This window comes from Chanos chanos, chromosome 5, assembly GCF_902362185.1.
Source record: "Chanos chanos chromosome 5, fChaCha1.1, whole genome shotgun sequence".
Taxonomy (NCBI): domain Eukaryota; kingdom Metazoa; phylum Chordata; class Actinopteri; order Gonorynchiformes; family Chanidae; genus Chanos; species Chanos chanos.
This window is the reverse complement of record NC_044499.1, coordinates 48,808,928-48,827,558: the sequence shown is the minus strand read 5'-3', so window position 1 is coordinate 48,827,558 and position 18,631 is coordinate 48,808,928. Positions and strand designations below refer to the sequence as shown.

The following is an 18,631-nucleotide window of genomic DNA, read 5'->3' as shown; positions in this document are numbered from 1 at the left end:
GTTGTAAACAGTCTGAAGAAACTTCAGGAAGATCAGTACTATGACTGGTTTGCCAAGATAAATCGTCTATACCTAAATATGCATGCTTGCCTGAAACGTGACGCAAAGAGCAACAGTGATCTACTGAGCAGTCAGGGGGAAATCATCTTTCTCTGATTTTTACAAGCAGAAAAGTGCATATATAATGGACACTCGACACAAATATACACATACAATCAATATTGATAATAATAATAATAAGAAGAAATTACACGAGCAAACAAGGTCGAGCATTTGCCTCCCATAAGGCAAATGACGGATTGTTTCAGAGTGATGAAGCTTCATTCCAACAGTTCCTAACAATCGTAGAATCTGTGTCAAGATACACTGGAGCTGTTCTGGCGGTTCGTGGTGGTACCGACGCCCAAGTACAACATGTTACGTTGGCGTTTCCTCATAATACCTTTAAATTATCTGTATACTGTATCCAGTTTTTCCTGCCTATCTTGCAGGTTCAGTTTACGTAACTTTGGCTAATTCTAATTGAAGGCTTGCTTGGAATCATCAGTTTCGTTTTTCGAAGGATTTACACCGAATCGCTGAATACACTGTATCACAAGAAATTATTTTCGACGCGATATGATTACACATAATAGCGTACGCATGGGCGATTACTTAAATGTCTAGCAAGCAGGGACTAGAAGCATTTCAACCACATGACGTAGACGACGCCTTAACTATTGTGTTCGCAACATGGAGTGTGACTGTAAGCCGGACAGCGCTTGTACAGCGAACTCACCATGCGAGCAAGGGGACGATTTAGACAAAGTTATCACAGGTAAGAAAGAATCACATTCATTGGCTCCACGTGTAAACAAGCGTACATTGCTGAAACTACTTGTTCTCTGACCGCGTCAGTCAACGTCTTTGGCGTCTCGGTGATCTTTTGTTACACCTTTATTTCGGTAACTTGCCCCCTTTTGTTTAACATAAAAATTCAAATTTAGTTACATATCACCTTATGTAGTATAAAACTTCACGATCGTTTTGTAGTCTATTGGACCAGTACGCCAGATGCCAGCAGCAAAGATCAAACAACAACAATAAGATCAGCCCGCTGGAGAAACATGAGAACGCCTCCTTGACTTATCAGTAGTGTCTGCTAGAGATGTTTTTGTTTACTTTACCACTGCTGAAGAAGTTGTTATTGGATCCTATTTGCTACAGGCTTTTTCACACTCTCTTCTTTCTCTGTTCAATGAGGTGACAACTCACATGCCAGACTTAAAGTTAATCAAATTCCTCGCGCCTTCCTCTTGATTTTTCAGATATATGGATAAACTTCAATACAGTGATGACAGCATTACTCTCTGTGGTTGGCTATGGTCTCTACAGATTCTCACAGGGTTAGTATGTAAATTTACCTCAATAAATGGTCAGTTATCTTATTGGCTTAATTTTACTGCCGCTGCCTGTATCATCGAAAGCACGCGCACCAGCAGCTTTACAGCTTCATTGAAGATGCATATATATAGCATAACTGTAATTGTGAATGACAGCTGACTGTTTTCGCCAACATTTGTAAGTTTTGTAAGCAGATATTTGTGATAATAAAACTACACTGATAAGATATTGTTTGGTTTTTTTTTTTTTCTGTTTCTGTTTCTTTACCTGTGCATAGTCACCTCTGTGCCTGACTTGTTATTATACATGTCACAGTTCTTCCAGCTTTAATAAGGTGGCCAATTCGCATTATTTGCTCACTCACAGGTAGGCTTAATCCATTTTTAATAAAGACATGTTAAACCCAAGGGTGTAGGCTTTGTCATAAATTATTAATAGCTACTAATGTTACACTAAACTATTTCTGCAGACAAAAAGGTGATCTATTGTATCAAAATATTGCTTAAAACTCAGTCACATGCATTCTTTGTGTTGAAGGATTATCCTCATTATGGAACTGGGTGAGCCGTTTGGTGTACACCATCAGGGGTAAGTACTCAAAAAAGTGCTGTCCCTCTATTGCTCTGGTGCTGGGGTTAATCGGGTTAGTTGGTTGCCAAATCTGTTGGTTATGTTTTGTGTTTCAGGTTTGCAGACCATCCTTCACTGGCTGTCTTGCATATGGAAATTTGTTATTGGTGAGAACTTCATAGGTGCCCCGTTCTGCTCTCCTCTGTTGTATTATACAATATCTCTAATATCTTGCTTTGGACTTTGAGCCTTGCTAGATTTTCATAAGCACATTGAATGCTCTTACAATTGCTTCTTTTAACTTGAAATCATAGTCAGGGTAAAATAAGAAGACCTTCTCTCTCTCTCCCTAGGACTGTTCTCTAAACTCAGTTGGATACCAACTGTCATTAAAGCCATTGCAGGTAATAAACCCAATTGATCCTTGTTCTCCAGATTTAATAAAAAAAATCTTTATTTTCAAATTTTTAATATTTTTTTGTCTTTTTTACATTTCCATTCAGGCTCAGTCGTAGGCATTAAGCAATGTGTTGAGTCTTTGGCCAAACTAACCCAGCACTTCAAAGGTGGGTCTTAATAATCAATATCACCCATCAGTCTTGTCTATTCTTCTTCTTAATTATGCATTTCTCACAAACCAGGGCTGCCTTAACTTATCAAATTATATCTATACTGGTTTGAAACCGTTTTACTGGTGATCTTGTAATATGCAGCTGCATACTTCTCTTACACTGAAGGTATTTTTCCAGTTTTCTGTTGCCTGTACCTCTAAGCAGTGCATCCACACCTACTCCTCAACTGTCTTTATTCATTTTCTTCACAGGACCATCACAATCTGAAAATTCAAAGCCTGAACAGCCCTCTATACCTTCAACACCCCATATCAGTGACCCCAGACTGCGGATGATCTTGGTGGGACCATGGGGAACAGCCAGATACTCAGTGGGAGACAGCTTACTAGGCTGCAAAAGAGGCCCGAGTGGTCTTGACCAGAAATGCACCACTCACAGAGCCGAGGTGGATGGATGGGATGTGACAGTGGTCCAGACCCCAGATCTCCTTGGGTCATCCCTTAGTATGAAAGAGAGGGGCAGAGAGGCCTTACGAAGCATTCAGCTGGCCTGTCCTGGGCCTCACGCCTTCCTGCTGGTCTTGCCAATAACCAGCACTGATGAAATGAACCATGAAAGTGTTGATGAAGCTTTGATGGTTTTGTCAGAACTCTTTGGTGAAAGTGCGATGAGCCACGTTTTGGTGGTTCTAGTCAATGTCAGTGCTGAAGACAAGTCCTACACGCTTGTCCAACTCCTGGAGGAAGGTTCTGGAACTCTGAGGGAAGCTCTTTCCGTGTGTGGCCAGAGGGCTGAGTTGATTGACATGAGGCCTGGGTGTTCTGTTGAGAGCAGGGTACGTGTTGGCCAGAAGCTGCGAGAGAGGGTTGTGGAAATGAGGGCCATGAGGGGCCACTACACGCATGAGCTCCAGAGGAGGGAGGACCGCATCAGAGAGGAACTGCTGGAAGACATGGCTGATGTTTTAGCTCAAAAACTGGGATTGAATGGGAGGTGAGAGGAAAGGCCTGTAGCGTTGAACAGTGGACACTAGGATCTTGCAGAACACTGACAAGCTGGCTCTTAATGTTTGGTTTAACACTGTGTTTTCTATTATCATCAAGTGCAATATAATGTATTGACCCTGTTAAGTGTCATTTAAACTATTAATGTGTTAACTTAACCTTATGTGTGATGTGGCTGGGATCTTGCTCCAATTACTACCATTCATGTGTGTCTTATAAGTTCAAAACTTTTGTCTTTCTTGTACTATGTCTCAAAAAGAATGCTGACTTTGGGAGTTGGTGTGTCTGCAGTAATCTGTGTTTAAGAATTAAACCATCCTGGTTCAAGTTTCACTTTTATGCTTCTGTTTTTTTTTTGTGATTCCTAGACATTTCTTGAGAGTGTTTTCTGCTGCTTCTGTTGTTGTTAAGTGTTGTCCATTAAGTCCTAGATTTTCCCAGCGTTCAGTCATTGGTGTAAACGTTTTTTTTTTTGTTTTGTTTTTTGATTTGTTTTGTTTTTTGGTCGCTCTTTTTTTGTTTTGTAAATTTGCCAAGGCACTATAAGGTAAAATAGAAACGATTCAATAGAGACACAGCTTGCTCAGTTAAGCAGTTTCCGTAGTGTAGTGGTTATCACGTTCGCCTCACACGCGAAAGGTCCCCGGTTCGAAACCGGGCGGAAACATCACTTGCGTTTTCCTTGTGCTTACCTTATTAGACGCGATTCATGATTCTCGACTTCGTTGATATGTTCGCAATTCTCAGAAACAATGTATTTTAATGGTACAAATCTATTCTTCATCTCTCTTGATTTTGTTTCGCCACAGGACCATCAGAAACCAGAAGACCTGGTTTAGAGCAATCCCTGTATATTTAAGATGTCTTATCAACCTATCAGCATGTTTTCATGTGTGCTATATTTGAAATATTCCAGGATTGTCGGCTCTGTCAGTATGCTCAGAAACAATATATTTTACGGCATAGACATTGTCACGTGAAAGGTAGCGACTCCGTAGACCTTTAACCCCAGATTTGTGGACTTAACCCCAAGCGCCAAGAAACTAATTTTAAGAGGTGCCTTGCGTGTTTTCCTATGTCCTTTTCAAATCCCTTTCAGCTACTCTGCTGCATGTCATAGCCGAATAGCAAGACTTCTGCACTCCACGAGCTTGTTTTTGTTTTTTAATTCAAGTCTACCTCTGATGTCATTGTACACAAAATTTCAACATGAACTGTTCACTCAGTGAGATATCTCTACCCACAACTTATTATTAAAAAGAATGATAATTAAAAATATTATTGCTATTTTGTGTATATGTAAATTGTCGCTGAATTGAATTAATCCCCTTTAACTGTAACTGATTTAATTTAATTGTGATTGATAAAACGTTTTTCGCATTCCCATGGGAGGGACTAAAGTACACATTTAGCCCATGACGCAGGCCGTGACAAGCAAGCAGAACGCAAATGACGTTGTGCGCATGCCCATGTTGAGATACGGAGCTATAAGGAAAAAGTGTAAGAGACAAAGGAATAAACAACCTTTGGAAAAGAGTCAAAAACAACAACCCATTTGGAAAGAGAAGATCAGAGTCCTCCATGCTGACATAGGGCAAAGGTAGGTCGGTCAAACGCATTGTTCAATTTTGAGGATTTTGCTGCTTTATCTAATGTTGTCTGTCGAGTAGCACACAGCTAGCTGAAATACCGAGAGGTCTGGGAACGACAGCTAACGTTAGCCACTGAGCTTTTTTTTTAATTGTTATATAGCTGTGTTTTACCGATTTTAGTTTATATTTGAAAATTACTTTCTACTAGTTAACTTATGACACATTCGGACACATTTTTCTCCGTCCACTGGATATCAAGTGACATCCAATCAGCTGTTCGTTCAAATATCTAGCCTCCCCCCTCCCCCTCTCAAGATCCACTATAATGCTCAAGAACACGATCCTAAAACCAGTTTGAATACTCTGCGAATAATATGGGTCTAAATCTGTAAAACTTTTTTCCCGTGCCCTCTTCTATCTCATCACATATGCACAGTATAACGTGAACTTCTGCCCTCTTAATTTCTTGCTTTTCCTTTTTAGCCCTGGACGAGGTGAAATCTACAACAACCGTTTCCATGGTATCATCACCACTAAGGCACCACCACAATCACCTAAGCGGGATTTGGATCTGCTGACCAAGTTTCTCCTCTACTCAGCGGTATCGCGTTTTACTGATCTGTGGTGTTCGTCAAGATGGAAAGAAGGACTGCTTTGCGTCAGTGATCACAGAAATGCTGAGTGAATCAAGAACACAGAATGGAGATTGCTGAAGACAGAACAAAACACTTTTGCCTTTAAATGCATCACACTTTTTGAGGTGCACCGACTTTTCTGTCACCGCTTAATTGATCGAGCCCGGACATCCGAGGTGCACTGGCTCAACTTTTCTCTCGCTAGCTACCTTCCCCTCCCCTTGCCACAGACCCCTCTGACAGCGTAAAGATTGCCATGAGGTTGTTAGCTGTGGCGTAGCAGAAACAGGGATGGGGAGTACTCCACGTTCTGGTAAGGGGAGGGGGAGGGGGGGTTTCGAGGAGCTGGGTTGTATGCCGTGGAAAGTCAGCAAGCAGAAAGGAGAGGGTGACGTCAGGTGCGGGTCTCAGGTGGAGGAGAAATCTGACACGGGGTCGTCTCTCTCCCCGGCTCCGCCTCCTTCCATCTATCACGAGAAACAACGCAAAGAACTGTGCGCCCTGCACGCGCTCAACAACGTCTTCCAGGACGGCGCGGCCTTCAGCCGGGAGGCACTTCAGGAGATTTACCAGAGGTGAGTACTGGAGACAGTTTCTCTGTGAGGGGGGGCCTGTTTATGAGCAGTAGGGCATCTTTCTCTCTGTTCACACTCTTTGTCTCACTGATGTCACCAATGCCACTGTTTGACTTCCCTCAGACTCTCACCCAGCACATTGGTAACACCCCACAAGAAGAGCATGCTGGGTAACGGAAACTACGATGTTAACGTCATCATGGCGGCTTTGCAGACCCGTGGCTTTGAGGCTGTCTGGTGGGACAAGAGGAGGTATTTTTTTTTTCTCTTCTATTTGTCAAAATGATGCTTGTTGTTTTCTAATATCCCCCTTAAATTTTACATGCTTCAGTGTCTTCTGACATTTCTCCCTCAAAGCTAACACGTGATTTGAGATTTTTTGTTTGTTTGTTTGTTTGTTTGTTTTCACTTCAGGGATGTTGGCAGCATTGCTCTCCCCAACGTTACAGGCTTCATCTTAAACGTCCCCTCAAACCTACGCTGGGGACCACTGCGCCTGCCTCTCAAACGCCAACACTGGATTGGGGTAAGGGAAGTGGGCGGAGTCTACTACAATCTGGACTCTAAACTCCGCAGTCCCCATGCTATTGGAACAGCTGAGGAGCTCAGGTACAGACCAATCACATCGCAGACATGAGTAATATACTGTTTTGTACATAGATATGGAGATAACTATATATGTTGTGTTAATGATATGATTAGCTTGAGAGAGCAGGTTGTTGTTGTTCTCTGTCAGAGTTTTTGGGTCACTTGTGTACTGTGTTTTTCGTAAGATGAATAGGACTGAATTCATTTTGAATACAAGTTTCAACTGAGTTACCTTAACATTGAAGAGACAAACCACTTTTGAGTTATTGTAAATATTCAGGATGTACTTTGATGAGTGTTAACTTCTCCAGTTGGCAGTGTTACTGTAAGAGGTATCATTTGGTTGCATAGCTTTAGTTTTTATAAAACATTGTTCTTCGAATCTGACCCTGGAAGTGGAAAGCCCTGCTGGTTTTCGCTCCAAACACAGTGGTCTCTGATTGGCTGAAGGGAGTGCACACCTGTTTTACATGTAAGAATAAACAAATTGTGAGGTTTGAGCATAAACCATCTGGGCTCTGGACGTCTGGGATTTGAGGGAGCCTGTTGTAACAGTCCTCTGAACAGTTTGGTCAATGACAGCGTCTCACCTTTCAATGAAGAACTTTCTGACAATTCCAGTCTTAAAACAAACTCGCACACAAGCTTCACGTCGCCATGTGTACTCGGTTAAAACTCTGTGGTGATGGAGTGAACTAGCGCATTTCCTGTGAGTGCTAGCATATGCTAATCACACGTTTTGTGTGAGGGTTTTTTTTTTTTTGAGGGGGGGGGTGGTGTCTGGTATAAGCACACTGATACTGGAAACCAATGACTAAATTCAGCTTCTGAAAAACTGCACACAGTAAATCCCAGAGTAGTGGTTAGGAGGGGAAGTATAAAATCAAAGAGGTTTTCTGCCATGTTGTTGTTGGCAGTCTAGCTAGCTTGTCCTTTACAGTGCCGTTGTCATGATGAAATCCGACTTGACTAGTCTGGGTTTTTTTTTTTTTCAGATGGATAGTGATAGATTATTTGTTATTACTATTGTTATTATTTATTAACTCAGCGCTGTCATAACACAACTCTATTTATTTGGTCATTTATTTGGTTCAAACGTGAGGATTTGTATACTTTCTGTAAATTTGATTTCACATCATGTTACCTGTTGTTTTGGTACCATCACAGGAAGTTTTTGCGTCACCAGCTGCGAGGGAAGAACTGTGAACTCCTATTGGTTGTACCAGAGGAAGTGGAAGTCCACCAGACATGGAGGTCTGATGCCTGTTGAATGTTTCTGAAAGACATTCGTTTTTTTTGTTTTTTAGGGGGTATTTGTTGTTTTTTTTGGGGAGGGGGGGGGTTTTTTTTTTTTTTGGAACTCTCCAGTCTGTGCTCAGGAGGGAGGGAATGTGAGTTTCAATCAGGAAACCAATGTGAGAGCAAAGGGGACTTACTCACTCAAATCTGTCACGAAAGCACACTGGCCAGACTTTCTTTTTGTTTACACACACGGACACACACACACAGACACAGACACAGACACACACACACACACACACACAGACACACACACACACACACACACACACACAAAAGAACACACACTGCTGGACTCTGCCCAAAGAGATTAAAGCAGTAAAAAAAAAAAATTAAAAAAAAAAAACATGCACAGGGAGATGACAGAATCACACAACACTACACTGATTTGTGATAATTCTGTTTGGCATCTGGGATTCTAATACTGTTTTTTAATACACAGAATACTTCTTTTTTTTTTGTACTGTATCTGATTTGAAAACGAGAGGTCTTACTCTTTGTAAAAAAAAAAAAAAAAAAAAAAAAGAAATCAGTACTGCTTTTTATGTATACATCACTTCCCACAATTGCCTTTTTACTTTTCCTTTTTCCCTCATTTTTTTTCTCCTTGCATAGTTCTGGTTGTGTATTTAGTCAGCCTCCCTTCCTGGTAAATTACAATTCATATTGAAAGAGCGTGTTTGGTCAAAAGCTAGTCAGTGGAAAGGATGCATAAGTGCTCTTTGTCTGGAGCTACAAAGCATTCTCTCTGCTCAGAAACAACGAAAAAAAAAAAAGAAGAAGAAGTCCATGCACCTATGCCTCAATGTGTTTTGCTCGCCTATGTTTGTCAGGTAGTTACAAATGAGAAAAGTCCTATGGAATGCAGTAAGATGTGTCGTCACGGTAACTACGTTTCATGTCAATCTGTTCATAGCATACACCAGTTATATGTATATATACATATTATATATAGACATATATTTAAAAAAAAACAAAAAAAAAACATGTCTTGTTACTCATTCATCTGTCTCTGATCCAAAATGCACATGTGCTATCCCGAAAACCAAAATTTGCCTGTTTTTATCCCTGTTAAAAGTAGTGTAGGATTTGGTTTTTGTCCAGCTGCCAAAAAAAAACGCTGTACTGTATTTTCAAAATGGTTGTAATTATTTTTTACAGAGCATGCTGTGAGGTCAGGTTATATTCAGAAAAAAAAAATGTTACGTTAATGTTACATTGTTACAATGTTACATTGAGGGAGGATGGCACTTTAGGGCTGAGTGAACGTTTAGCTAAGACTTAGAAAAGTGTGTATTTTTATCGAAACGCGACAAAGTCAAGTTTAGGCAGATGACACTGGTGCGGGATGGATGGTCACTTACTTAAGAAATGCAGTAGTTGTTTTTTTTTTGTCTTTTGTGTTTGATGAGTCATCTGTACACATCCAACGATTTAAGAGAAATTAAGGATTTGACTGAGTGAGATGACATTGCTTTACTTTAAGGGAACTCCGATGCACCACCTCAGGTTTTCTTCTCTTTCCTCTCCAGCATCTGGTCACATGCGATTCAGTTCAATTTCAAAAGGAAAAAAAAAAGAAAGAAAAAAAAGAAAGCCATTCCAGGAGTGGTAATTATTTTTTGCCTCCTGTAATCCTGAAAGTGGACACAATCCATTTTAATAACATTCCACATCCCACATACCAAGGTGCTTCACTTAAAAAAAAAAAACAGTGGTTTGAAAATTTTTGCCATGACAATCTCAGACCCCGTTGCCCTATGTTCAGGGGAATATGATTAAAACATATTTTCATTGTTTGTTTGTTTGTTTGTTTTTCTCAGTCAAATAGAATGCTTGCTATGGCACTTTATGTATTATCTGTTATAAGTCTGTGCAGTGACGTCATTAAAATGTCTTTGTATATACTCCGTGTGAGATTTCTACTTTTACGCATCCCGAGAGACGTAGTCTTATGCAGGACACTCATAGCTGAGGAGTTGTAAGTGACACAAATCTGCCTTTATTTAAAATATATATATTTTAAATAAACGCAGGGGAACGCAAGAGAAACGCGAGAGAAAATTGTACGGTACAATTACAGGGATTTCTCTACCAGCATGTGAGGTTCAGCTTCTTGTTGACTCTCGTCCGTATTCGGGGATGAGCTGTGACGCACGGGGGCGCGCTCGGTGGTGCAGATGTGTCGCAGATTTGAAAAGTCACTACGCAGAAAGATCTAGTACAAGGAAATAGAGCAATGAATTTCACCTGAAGCTGCTGAGATACAGATAGACTGCAGTTCATGGAGACTTGCCATGAAGTAACGTGCGTACTCCAGTGTTTTACATTTTAAACTTAGATTTTTATCACCCAGAAAAGAGCAACTACAAAGCTGCGAGTGCCACTTGACTATTTTTTCCGAAGAGCGTTTGAACAGCGCAACTGCAGCGATGGAACTGTCCGCTATTGGTGAACAAGTGTTTGCCGTTGAATCAATAATCAAGAAAAGAGTAAGACGGGTAAGGATCTTCATGAAGAAAACATTACGTTGCGTCAGAGCCCGTTATCACGGATGCGTGTAGCGTGTTGTCATAAGGATTTTAGTCATTTTAGACGTTGAAGTGACTCAGAATACTCCGCAAACTCCGGTGATAAACATACACTAGGGGCGGGTGTTGGGAGAGCGTACCCAGCCTTAAACATAGTAGCATCTTGTCATCGCGTTCATACTCGGGCTGGGCATTGAATTGTAATTCATTTGAGGAAGGTGGTGATTTTAGGGTAATTATCTCCTTCTTTGCTTTGATGCATGACGCATGAATGTGAGCGCCGCTGGGTAACTACGCAGTTTATTTTCTAATGGAGATCGCTCACATTGTTAAATTAAGTAAGGTAGCTTGAAAATGTAAAATGCTCGAAGCGATCATGTACGTAGTATTTCACACAACTATAGAATATGTTTTAATATGCATGCAAGCAACCTTCATATGCTATGGCCACTGTACTGGAAATGAAGGTTTGTCAATGTGTGTCGTTTTTGGATTATCATTGTATTTATTAGATGAATGCGATATCTCGAACGCATGAACCTATGTAAACATGAGTAAGGATTTGCTCAGAGTATGCCTTGTGCCATGTGCACACCACAGCTGAAATGTTATGGCTGCGTTGCCCCGCCCACCCCCAATATCTCGTCATTTAAAATAACCCAAAATGAAGTCGTATGAGAGGGAGTAAGAATTTAATTTGCGGATTCGGATTTCCCATCCCTGGACGCTGGTCAGTTAATAAGGCATTACGTCACCCCATGACATGACTATTTAAAGGGGAATTTTACTGCTCGTATGTGCTGTGCTGACGGTTTCCTTTAATGTTGAGGAACTTGTGGAAGATTATGTAGACACACTGAAACCTGTTTTGAATGCATAAATACTATTAGGCTAAAAAGCAGATAGAGGGAATTTTAGAGTAGCCATACTGCACAGTAAAATGAATGTTGCCGTAGGGTCTGTTTGTTTGTGCGCGCGCGCGCGCGCGTTTGCGTGTGTGTTATGTTGTTAACTAATTTGAATATATGAATGTACCAGGGCCACGTGGAATATTTGCTGAAATGGAAGGGGTGGCCCCCTAAGTAAGTTTTATGATTCAATTTATTCAGTTTCATTCATTCAATTTCAGCTTCTTCTTTTTTTCTTTTTATTTTTTTTAGCCAAATGTCAGGGCATTATTGTTTCTCAACAAATATTGTTTCTGTCATTCTGTCATAGTTTTTAACTATTTAACAAAACATTATCCACAGACCTAGTCTGTGTTCACTCTTAAAATTAAAAGTCCTCTACAGCCCTGTGTGATTGTGCCTGTTTGCTGACATTTGATTGGTTTGCATAGGTACAGTACATGGGAGCCAGAGGAACATATCCTGGACCCTCGGTTGGTTGTGGCCTATGAGGAAAAGTGAGTGCAGTTTCAGCCCTCGGGGACAAACCTCAATGATCGCCTGTTACAATAACACCATCAGCCCGTTTGAAAATTTTCCCCTTTTGCTTTCTTCCTCTTCCAGAGAGCAGAGAGAAAGAGCAGTCGGCCACAGAAAGAGGGGCCCTAAACCCAAGAGGGTACTCTTACAGGTAATTTTCTCATCGGCAAGTCGATATTCTGCCCTTCTCTTTCTATCTCTCCTCCTGTCAGCGTCACTTTCCTTTTCTCTGCGTCTTCTTCTTCATCTTCCTAACCGTCTTTTGAAAGACAAACATGTTTTTTGTAAAGATTAAATCTCCATGCTCGCATGTACACACTGTGAGCGGTGAATTTGACCTCTGTATTTAACCCATCCTTACACACCAGTAGTGAGCACACACACAACCACTAAGTGCAGGAGCAGTGGGCAGTGCACCAGTGCCCCGGGGAGCAGTTAGGGGTTAAGTACCTTGCCCAAGGGCACTTCAGCTGTGGATGTTTTCCCTGCCGGTCCTGGGAGTCAAACTGGCGACCTCTCTCTCACAAGCCTGCTTCTCTAACCCTTAGGCCGCAGGCTGCCCCTGTTAGCTAATCAAAACATGGTTAAGGTTTAAGTGAAGGTTTAATATAAGCTTGGTCTTTCTATCTCTCTCCATTTGTAGAATATTTACACGATGGATCTGCGAAGTGCACACAAAGTCACTGAAAAGCCCCCAACCCGCCTGCGTCTGTCACTCACACGTTCCTTAGAACCGGACGATCAGAGGTTTCAGTCAGCGCAGGGAAATTTGTATCGCCGTTTAGCCCAGCACAAGAAAAAAAAGAGGAAGTCGCAGTTTGTGTGCATCACCTCACCTCAGCAGGCCCTCCCGCCCGGCCGAGACCCCTCTGAGGAAGACTGGGAGGAGAGAGAGGAGGATGAGGAAGATGAAGAAGATGAGCAGGACACAGAGGAAGAGGTTGGCACCAGTCAGGAGAGGACACAGGCAGCAGCAGAGATAGAAAGAGACGTTATAAACAGTAAGTATGTCAGTGAGTCACGGGGCAGGGAACAATCACCACCTCATTGACCTAATTCAATATCAGGATACTGCTGTGTTGTTTCTTAGATAGCCTTACTGGGCAAACTCCCAAAAGAGGTAAGCTCTCTCAGTCTGGGTCAGTAAACAACGATAGCAGACCTAACATGTATCGTGATCAGCTCGGTCAAAGAACGGCTGTAAACACATAATAGGAACCACTTGAGTGAATATTTGTGTGTTTCCATGTGTTTTCTTCTGACCTGCATCAGAGTCAATCAGATGAACCTAAACTTGTAGTTTTACATCATATGTATGTATTATACAGTACATACAAGTCCAGTTCATTCTTTCTCCCTCTGTTTCTCTCTCTCTGTTGTTCTCTAGGGCAGGCTAGGAGAGCGGCTTGGGGTTCGATGATTGGTTCAGATGAAACGTCAGTATCTCAGAGAACCGAGGACTGGAGTCCACTGATGGATCCTGGGGAAGTAACCGTGACAGATGTCACCATCAATTCGCTGACGGTCACTTTTAGGGAGGCCCTAGTGGCGAAAGGTTTCTTCAGGAGCTGGGAACTAGATTTCTAATAAACGCACAAGGAAATTGATCGTGAGTGGCTAAAGGAACAGAGAGAGAGAGAGGGTAAAAGGTTAAAAGTGAAGCATTTGACGTAGTCTTTTCTTTTGCCTTTCGTGACAACAACTTTCTCTATATCACTTCTGTCTCTCTGACCTTATCCCCAAACATTTCTGTTGTCCACTATTCGTACACGGATATACGCAATCATTCGTTTAGACGGTCAGTACAAACACACCGCTACATTTGGATACAAACAGGTAAATGCTCATGTTTGAATGCCATATGAACTTCGACATGTCTAGGCCAATCTCATGCATAAGTAGTTCAAAAGAAGCTGATTTTTTTGTCACATGGTAAATCCCCTTTAAGGACATACTTTCATTATTAGTTAGGTTATGAGTTAGTTGAGTCCTCTAACCTCAATTGCAATGGTACATTCATTCCAACATTTGAAACCATTTTGAAAAGGTTACGAGCTTAACCCAATCTGTTATATTTACCATATCACATGTTCTGAACGTGTTCCTTCTAGCAATGAGAAATTCTTATTCAGCACTGGTTGGGCAAAATGTGTTTATTCCACTCGAGTCGACGGATAGACGGTCATAATAATGTATAGCAGTGAATTATCTATTGAACTGAACTGTCTTGTCCAAGTTGTGATTTCTTTAGCTTTTCAGGGATTACATATTTGAAATAGTGCAGTTATACAAAATCTTAAACAAAAGTTATCAGTCTCTTAAAATGATCCCTGAGCAGTACACCTGGTTAAGGTGTAGTGTAGTGAAGATCCCATATCCTGTGCCACACTTACTGACTTTGGCCAGCGATACAAAGGATACCAATCAACCACATTCCCTTGAGCCGGTGTGTTGTCCGGGGTAGCTCTCCGACTGCTTGCGTAATTGCAGGAATTTTCAAACCGCACGTTCTTTCAAATGTGCTGCGTTGCTTGACAGTGTAGTTGATGCTGTAGCCGCATCGACACGTGCTAGGGGAAGCGTGTGTTTGCCTCATTCACCTAGACTGTGAAGCGGCCTCTGCGTGTGAGAAAAGGCTTACGAGAGATCAGGGGGAATCGGAAGCTCCAAATTTGGAAATTAGAGGGGTGGGTGCATTTTCTTGAATTCTTGAGTCTTTGCGTCAGAGGAAATCGAGAATGGATGTTGTTCGTTGAGATATTCGCCTGTTTGCTTGGAACCCTTTTTTTCTTGCTGATTTTGCAGCATTGACTTTGAGCAAAGGCCCCCCCCCCCCCCCCCCCCCCCCCCCCTCCATTTTTTTTTCTTTTTTTTAAACACTAATGCCCTCCTTCTCCTCTTCTTTGATCTGTGCACTAGACTGAATTGTAACTGCTGTACTTTCACACATACACAAAATTGCTCACATGATAATGATGCCAGTAACTGAAATGACTGTTGATAATTTTATGGTCCTCTGAAATATGATGCCCTGTGACTTTGTCATCTTACGGAAAAAGAGCATCAGACTTTGGGGGGGAAAAAAACACCCCCACTGGATACCAATGGTACAAAGATACTATAATGTACAATTGAATAATTGGCAAAAAAAAAATGACCCCTTCTGTTTTCTAAGATTAGATAAACAATGAAGTGGATGTTTTGTTATTTATATTTTTCTATGTTGATGCGAATGTATCATATTTATTCTGTAGAATATGTATTATTTCAAAGAACTTAAATCACTGTTTTATATTCATAATCAATATTAATCGAGTTAGTAATGATGAGAGAACTGCACATATTTCGTATTGTTTATGTGGCTGCTTCTCCTGTACTTCTGAAACTGCAGAGTTGAAAAATTGCACTTTAAAATGGAGAACTTTTGCATTGTGAGGCTATAAATGAATCATGTCAGTATTTGTACCGGACCATCCACTAGAAATATGCTTTTTATATTGTAATAAAGATAAATGTGTCAAATCTGTCAATTGATTTGCTTTTGTTTTAAAAAAAAGTGAAAAGAATCCCAGAGAACAGAAAGTAATTTGTGAAAATCAATATTCACCAGTACAGGGCTTCTAAAAATAATGATGTGGGTTCTGCAATAGTAAAGTCAAATCGGACTTAAAAGGTGCCACCAACTCGTTAGGCTTGCGTTTCCACATTCAACTGTCGTGACTTATTGTTCCCAATATGCAGGCTGCAGCCCACGCAAAACTACGCCTAATAAAGAAAAACACTGGTTTATCCTTTGATGCGTGAAATCCCGTGTGTACAGGTGAGTGTGTGGGTTCGTAGGACTGGGGAAAAACTGCTTTAACCAGGTGCACTGGTATCATAAAACCAAAGGGAAACCCACACAAAAGTCATCATTTGGTTTGGATGAGTCGTAATGTTTCGCTTACGAATTCGTAATTTACAATGGCAGCAAGGTTTCACGCCTCTCTTGGTGCCCTCTGTAATTATAATAGAATGCTAAGCTAACCTTAAACTGTAACAATTTTAAGATATGTCAATTTTAGCCAGTCAGTGTCAGGTCTAATTAATCAGGACTATCATGTCAAAAAAAATAAAAACCACACCGCTGACAACTTATTTTCCAATGGTACAAACATACTTTAATGTACAATTAAATAATTGGCAAAAAATATGACCATCAAAATAATAACTTAAAAAAAAAGAAAAACTACCGAAACCAGGGCAATAGTTAATTCTTTTTTTTTTCTTCTTTTCTTTCTTTGTTCCTCTCAGCAAGCACCATTAAGGGTTAACAAGAGAAAAAAAGTGGTCAAAATTTTAAACACTAAAACAAATGTTACATGGTCGTTTTTTTTTTTTTATTATTATTTCCAGTCTGTCTTTTTTTGAAGGAAAAGAAGATTAAAAAAAAAAAAACACAAACAACAAAAATAACAAACTGTTCTGCCATGGTTTGTACAGTGATTCAGTATATATTTATTTATGCATCTATAAGACATTTCCTCAAAATGGTATGGTAGCTGTCAGCAGTCCCAAACTGGGATTATACTGTGCGACTGCAGTGACGTTCTGCATTGCCATTATAACTGTGGAAAAACAAGGTCATTTAATTTATCAGTTCCTGTTTCTTCAAGTTTTTTCTTCTTATTTTCAAAAAAATAAAATTAAATAATATATCTATATATAAAAAAAACTTTTTTTTTTTCTTCTTGTTTTATAAAATAAGTCTCAAGCCATATTGCCACTGTTCATATTGTGTGGGTTATATTTCCCCACCCCCTAAACCCACTTTAAAGAGAGAGAGAGAGAAAAAATATATGAATTGAATAGGGTTTGTGTTTTATTAATAAACTGGGTTTTTTTTTCTGTAATGCAAATGGTGTCCTCTCCTCAGTGCATTAATATCTTTGCGTTTGTGTGTGATCAAAATAAGGGAGCCACTGGTGGTTAGTTAGCACACACCCATTGTTTCAAGTGTAGCTGTGAAAAGATAGTGTGTATAATATATATATATATATATATATATATATATATATATATATATATATATAAAATTTAACAAGGCGCATTGGTGCTTGACTGACCTACACTCTGTTTTCCCTAAACAGCAAAATATGGAGTACAGTTTATTTCTCACAGTCTTGCCACATATTCCTGCAGCTCCTGAAAGCTTGAAAATATAGAAGAAAACAGCAGTACAAAAGAAGTCTCCTTACTCTTTGTCTGCCAACCTAAGAGTCTGTACAAATTTCTCCATTTACACTTTATTACAAAACAGACCTTTCTTTGTACATTGAGAGGGGGAAAAAAACAAAAACTTTAAAATCCCATAGTTCACAACAAGCTGGGAGCAACAATGGAGCCATGGACTCAGACAAATGACAGAATACGTTTCAGCAGGAGAGGGAGTGCAGTCTAATTCTCTATCAACACCCACACTCTCTCAGAACTTCTTCTGTCAGCCTGATCCCCACCATCAACAGGTCAACGCACCGTGTCCCGTGACCGACCTGTCCGCCCCAATCCGAGAGCAGACGGCCGGGAGCGCCCTGGTAGGGTCAAGCGGTACTTTCATGGTTCCAGGGGTAGATTGTGAAAGAGAGGGCAAGGACAGAAGGGCACATTCACCGAAGGGGCAAAATGAGAACGGGAGAGCTGAGGCGTGGAATTCGGATCGACTGATGCTTCCCATGCATCCTGCCAAAGTGGGCAACTCATTCAGTTACCCCAATAACACTATTCAAATTTCATATTAGCCCCAACCCCCTCACAAGGAAAAGAAAAAAAAAAATCTATATAAAACAAGTAAAATAAGAAATATAAACCCATCCATTTCATGACCCCCTTCTGTCAATAACAAAAATATATTCTCTAAATTTAAGCAGTCTCCAAGTACATTTGCCTTAGACCCGAGAAAAAGGGAAGGAAAAAAAAAAAAAAAAAAGTTCTATATTCAGACAGAGAAAAATTATAGTAGTAATAATAAATGTCGTAGTTGTGGTGCTAATAGTTATGATAGTAATCTCTGCAAAACTGATACAATCGTGCCTGTTCATGGATGGAGAGGGGAAAAAAAAATCAAAATTCTATTTTGTTAACTCATTTCGCTCTTTAATATTACACCACTTTTAAAACCTTAAAAAATATTTTATAAAAAAGGCAGACATCTTGACCCCAAAAAATATTACTTGTGTCATATGCCAAGGAGGAATTTTCCCCATCCTTAAACCCAAAAACCCTTTCAACACAATTGGCAAAAAATATATATATATTAACAGCAATAACTTACCATTCATTTAATTTATTAATTTGTTGACTTGTGTATTTAATGTAGTATCTCCCATAGGAAGTTCAGTTCTTTTCATTTACATCAGAAAAATATTAAATAATACTACTAATAATAATAGCAAATGGTAAATCCTAAAATTGCCACC

The 18,631-nt window shown here is 40.2% G+C and overlaps 2 protein-coding genes and 1 non-coding gene across 3 annotated transcripts; all 3 read left to right on the top strand.

Annotated features, from left to right (window-relative positions):
• The first annotated feature begins 4,123 nt into the window (after positions 1 to 4,123).
• trnav-cac (transfer RNA valine (anticodon CAC)) lies at positions 4,124 to 4,196 on the top strand. Its single transcript has one exon. It is a non-coding gene; the product is annotated as a tRNA-Val (tRNA).
• An 872-nt stretch (positions 4,197 to 5,068) lies between these two features.
• Positions 5,069 to 8,667, top strand: josd1 (Josephin domain containing 1). The gene is made up of 5 exons (XM_030774130.1): positions 5,069 to 5,129; positions 5,605 to 6,331; positions 6,455 to 6,583; positions 6,746 to 6,940; positions 8,087 to 8,667. Exons 2-5 carry the CDS (start codon positions 6,048 to 6,050, stop codon positions 8,187 to 8,189), a joined length of 711 nt encoding a protein of 236 aa, XP_030629990.1. The 5' UTR covers positions 5,069 to 5,129; positions 5,605 to 6,047; the 3' UTR covers positions 8,190 to 8,667.
• Positions 8,668 to 10,650: 1,983 nt separating this feature from the next.
• Positions 10,651 to 13,763, top strand: cbx7b (chromobox homolog 7b). Its single transcript, XM_030775943.1, has 6 exons — positions 10,651 to 10,719; positions 11,788 to 11,831; positions 12,089 to 12,154; positions 12,261 to 12,327; positions 12,820 to 13,177; positions 13,579 to 13,763. Exons 1-6 carry the CDS (start codon positions 10,651 to 10,653, stop codon positions 13,761 to 13,763), a joined length of 789 nt encoding a protein of 262 aa, XP_030631803.1.
• The last annotated feature ends 4,868 nt before the right edge of the window (positions 13,764 to 18,631 follow it).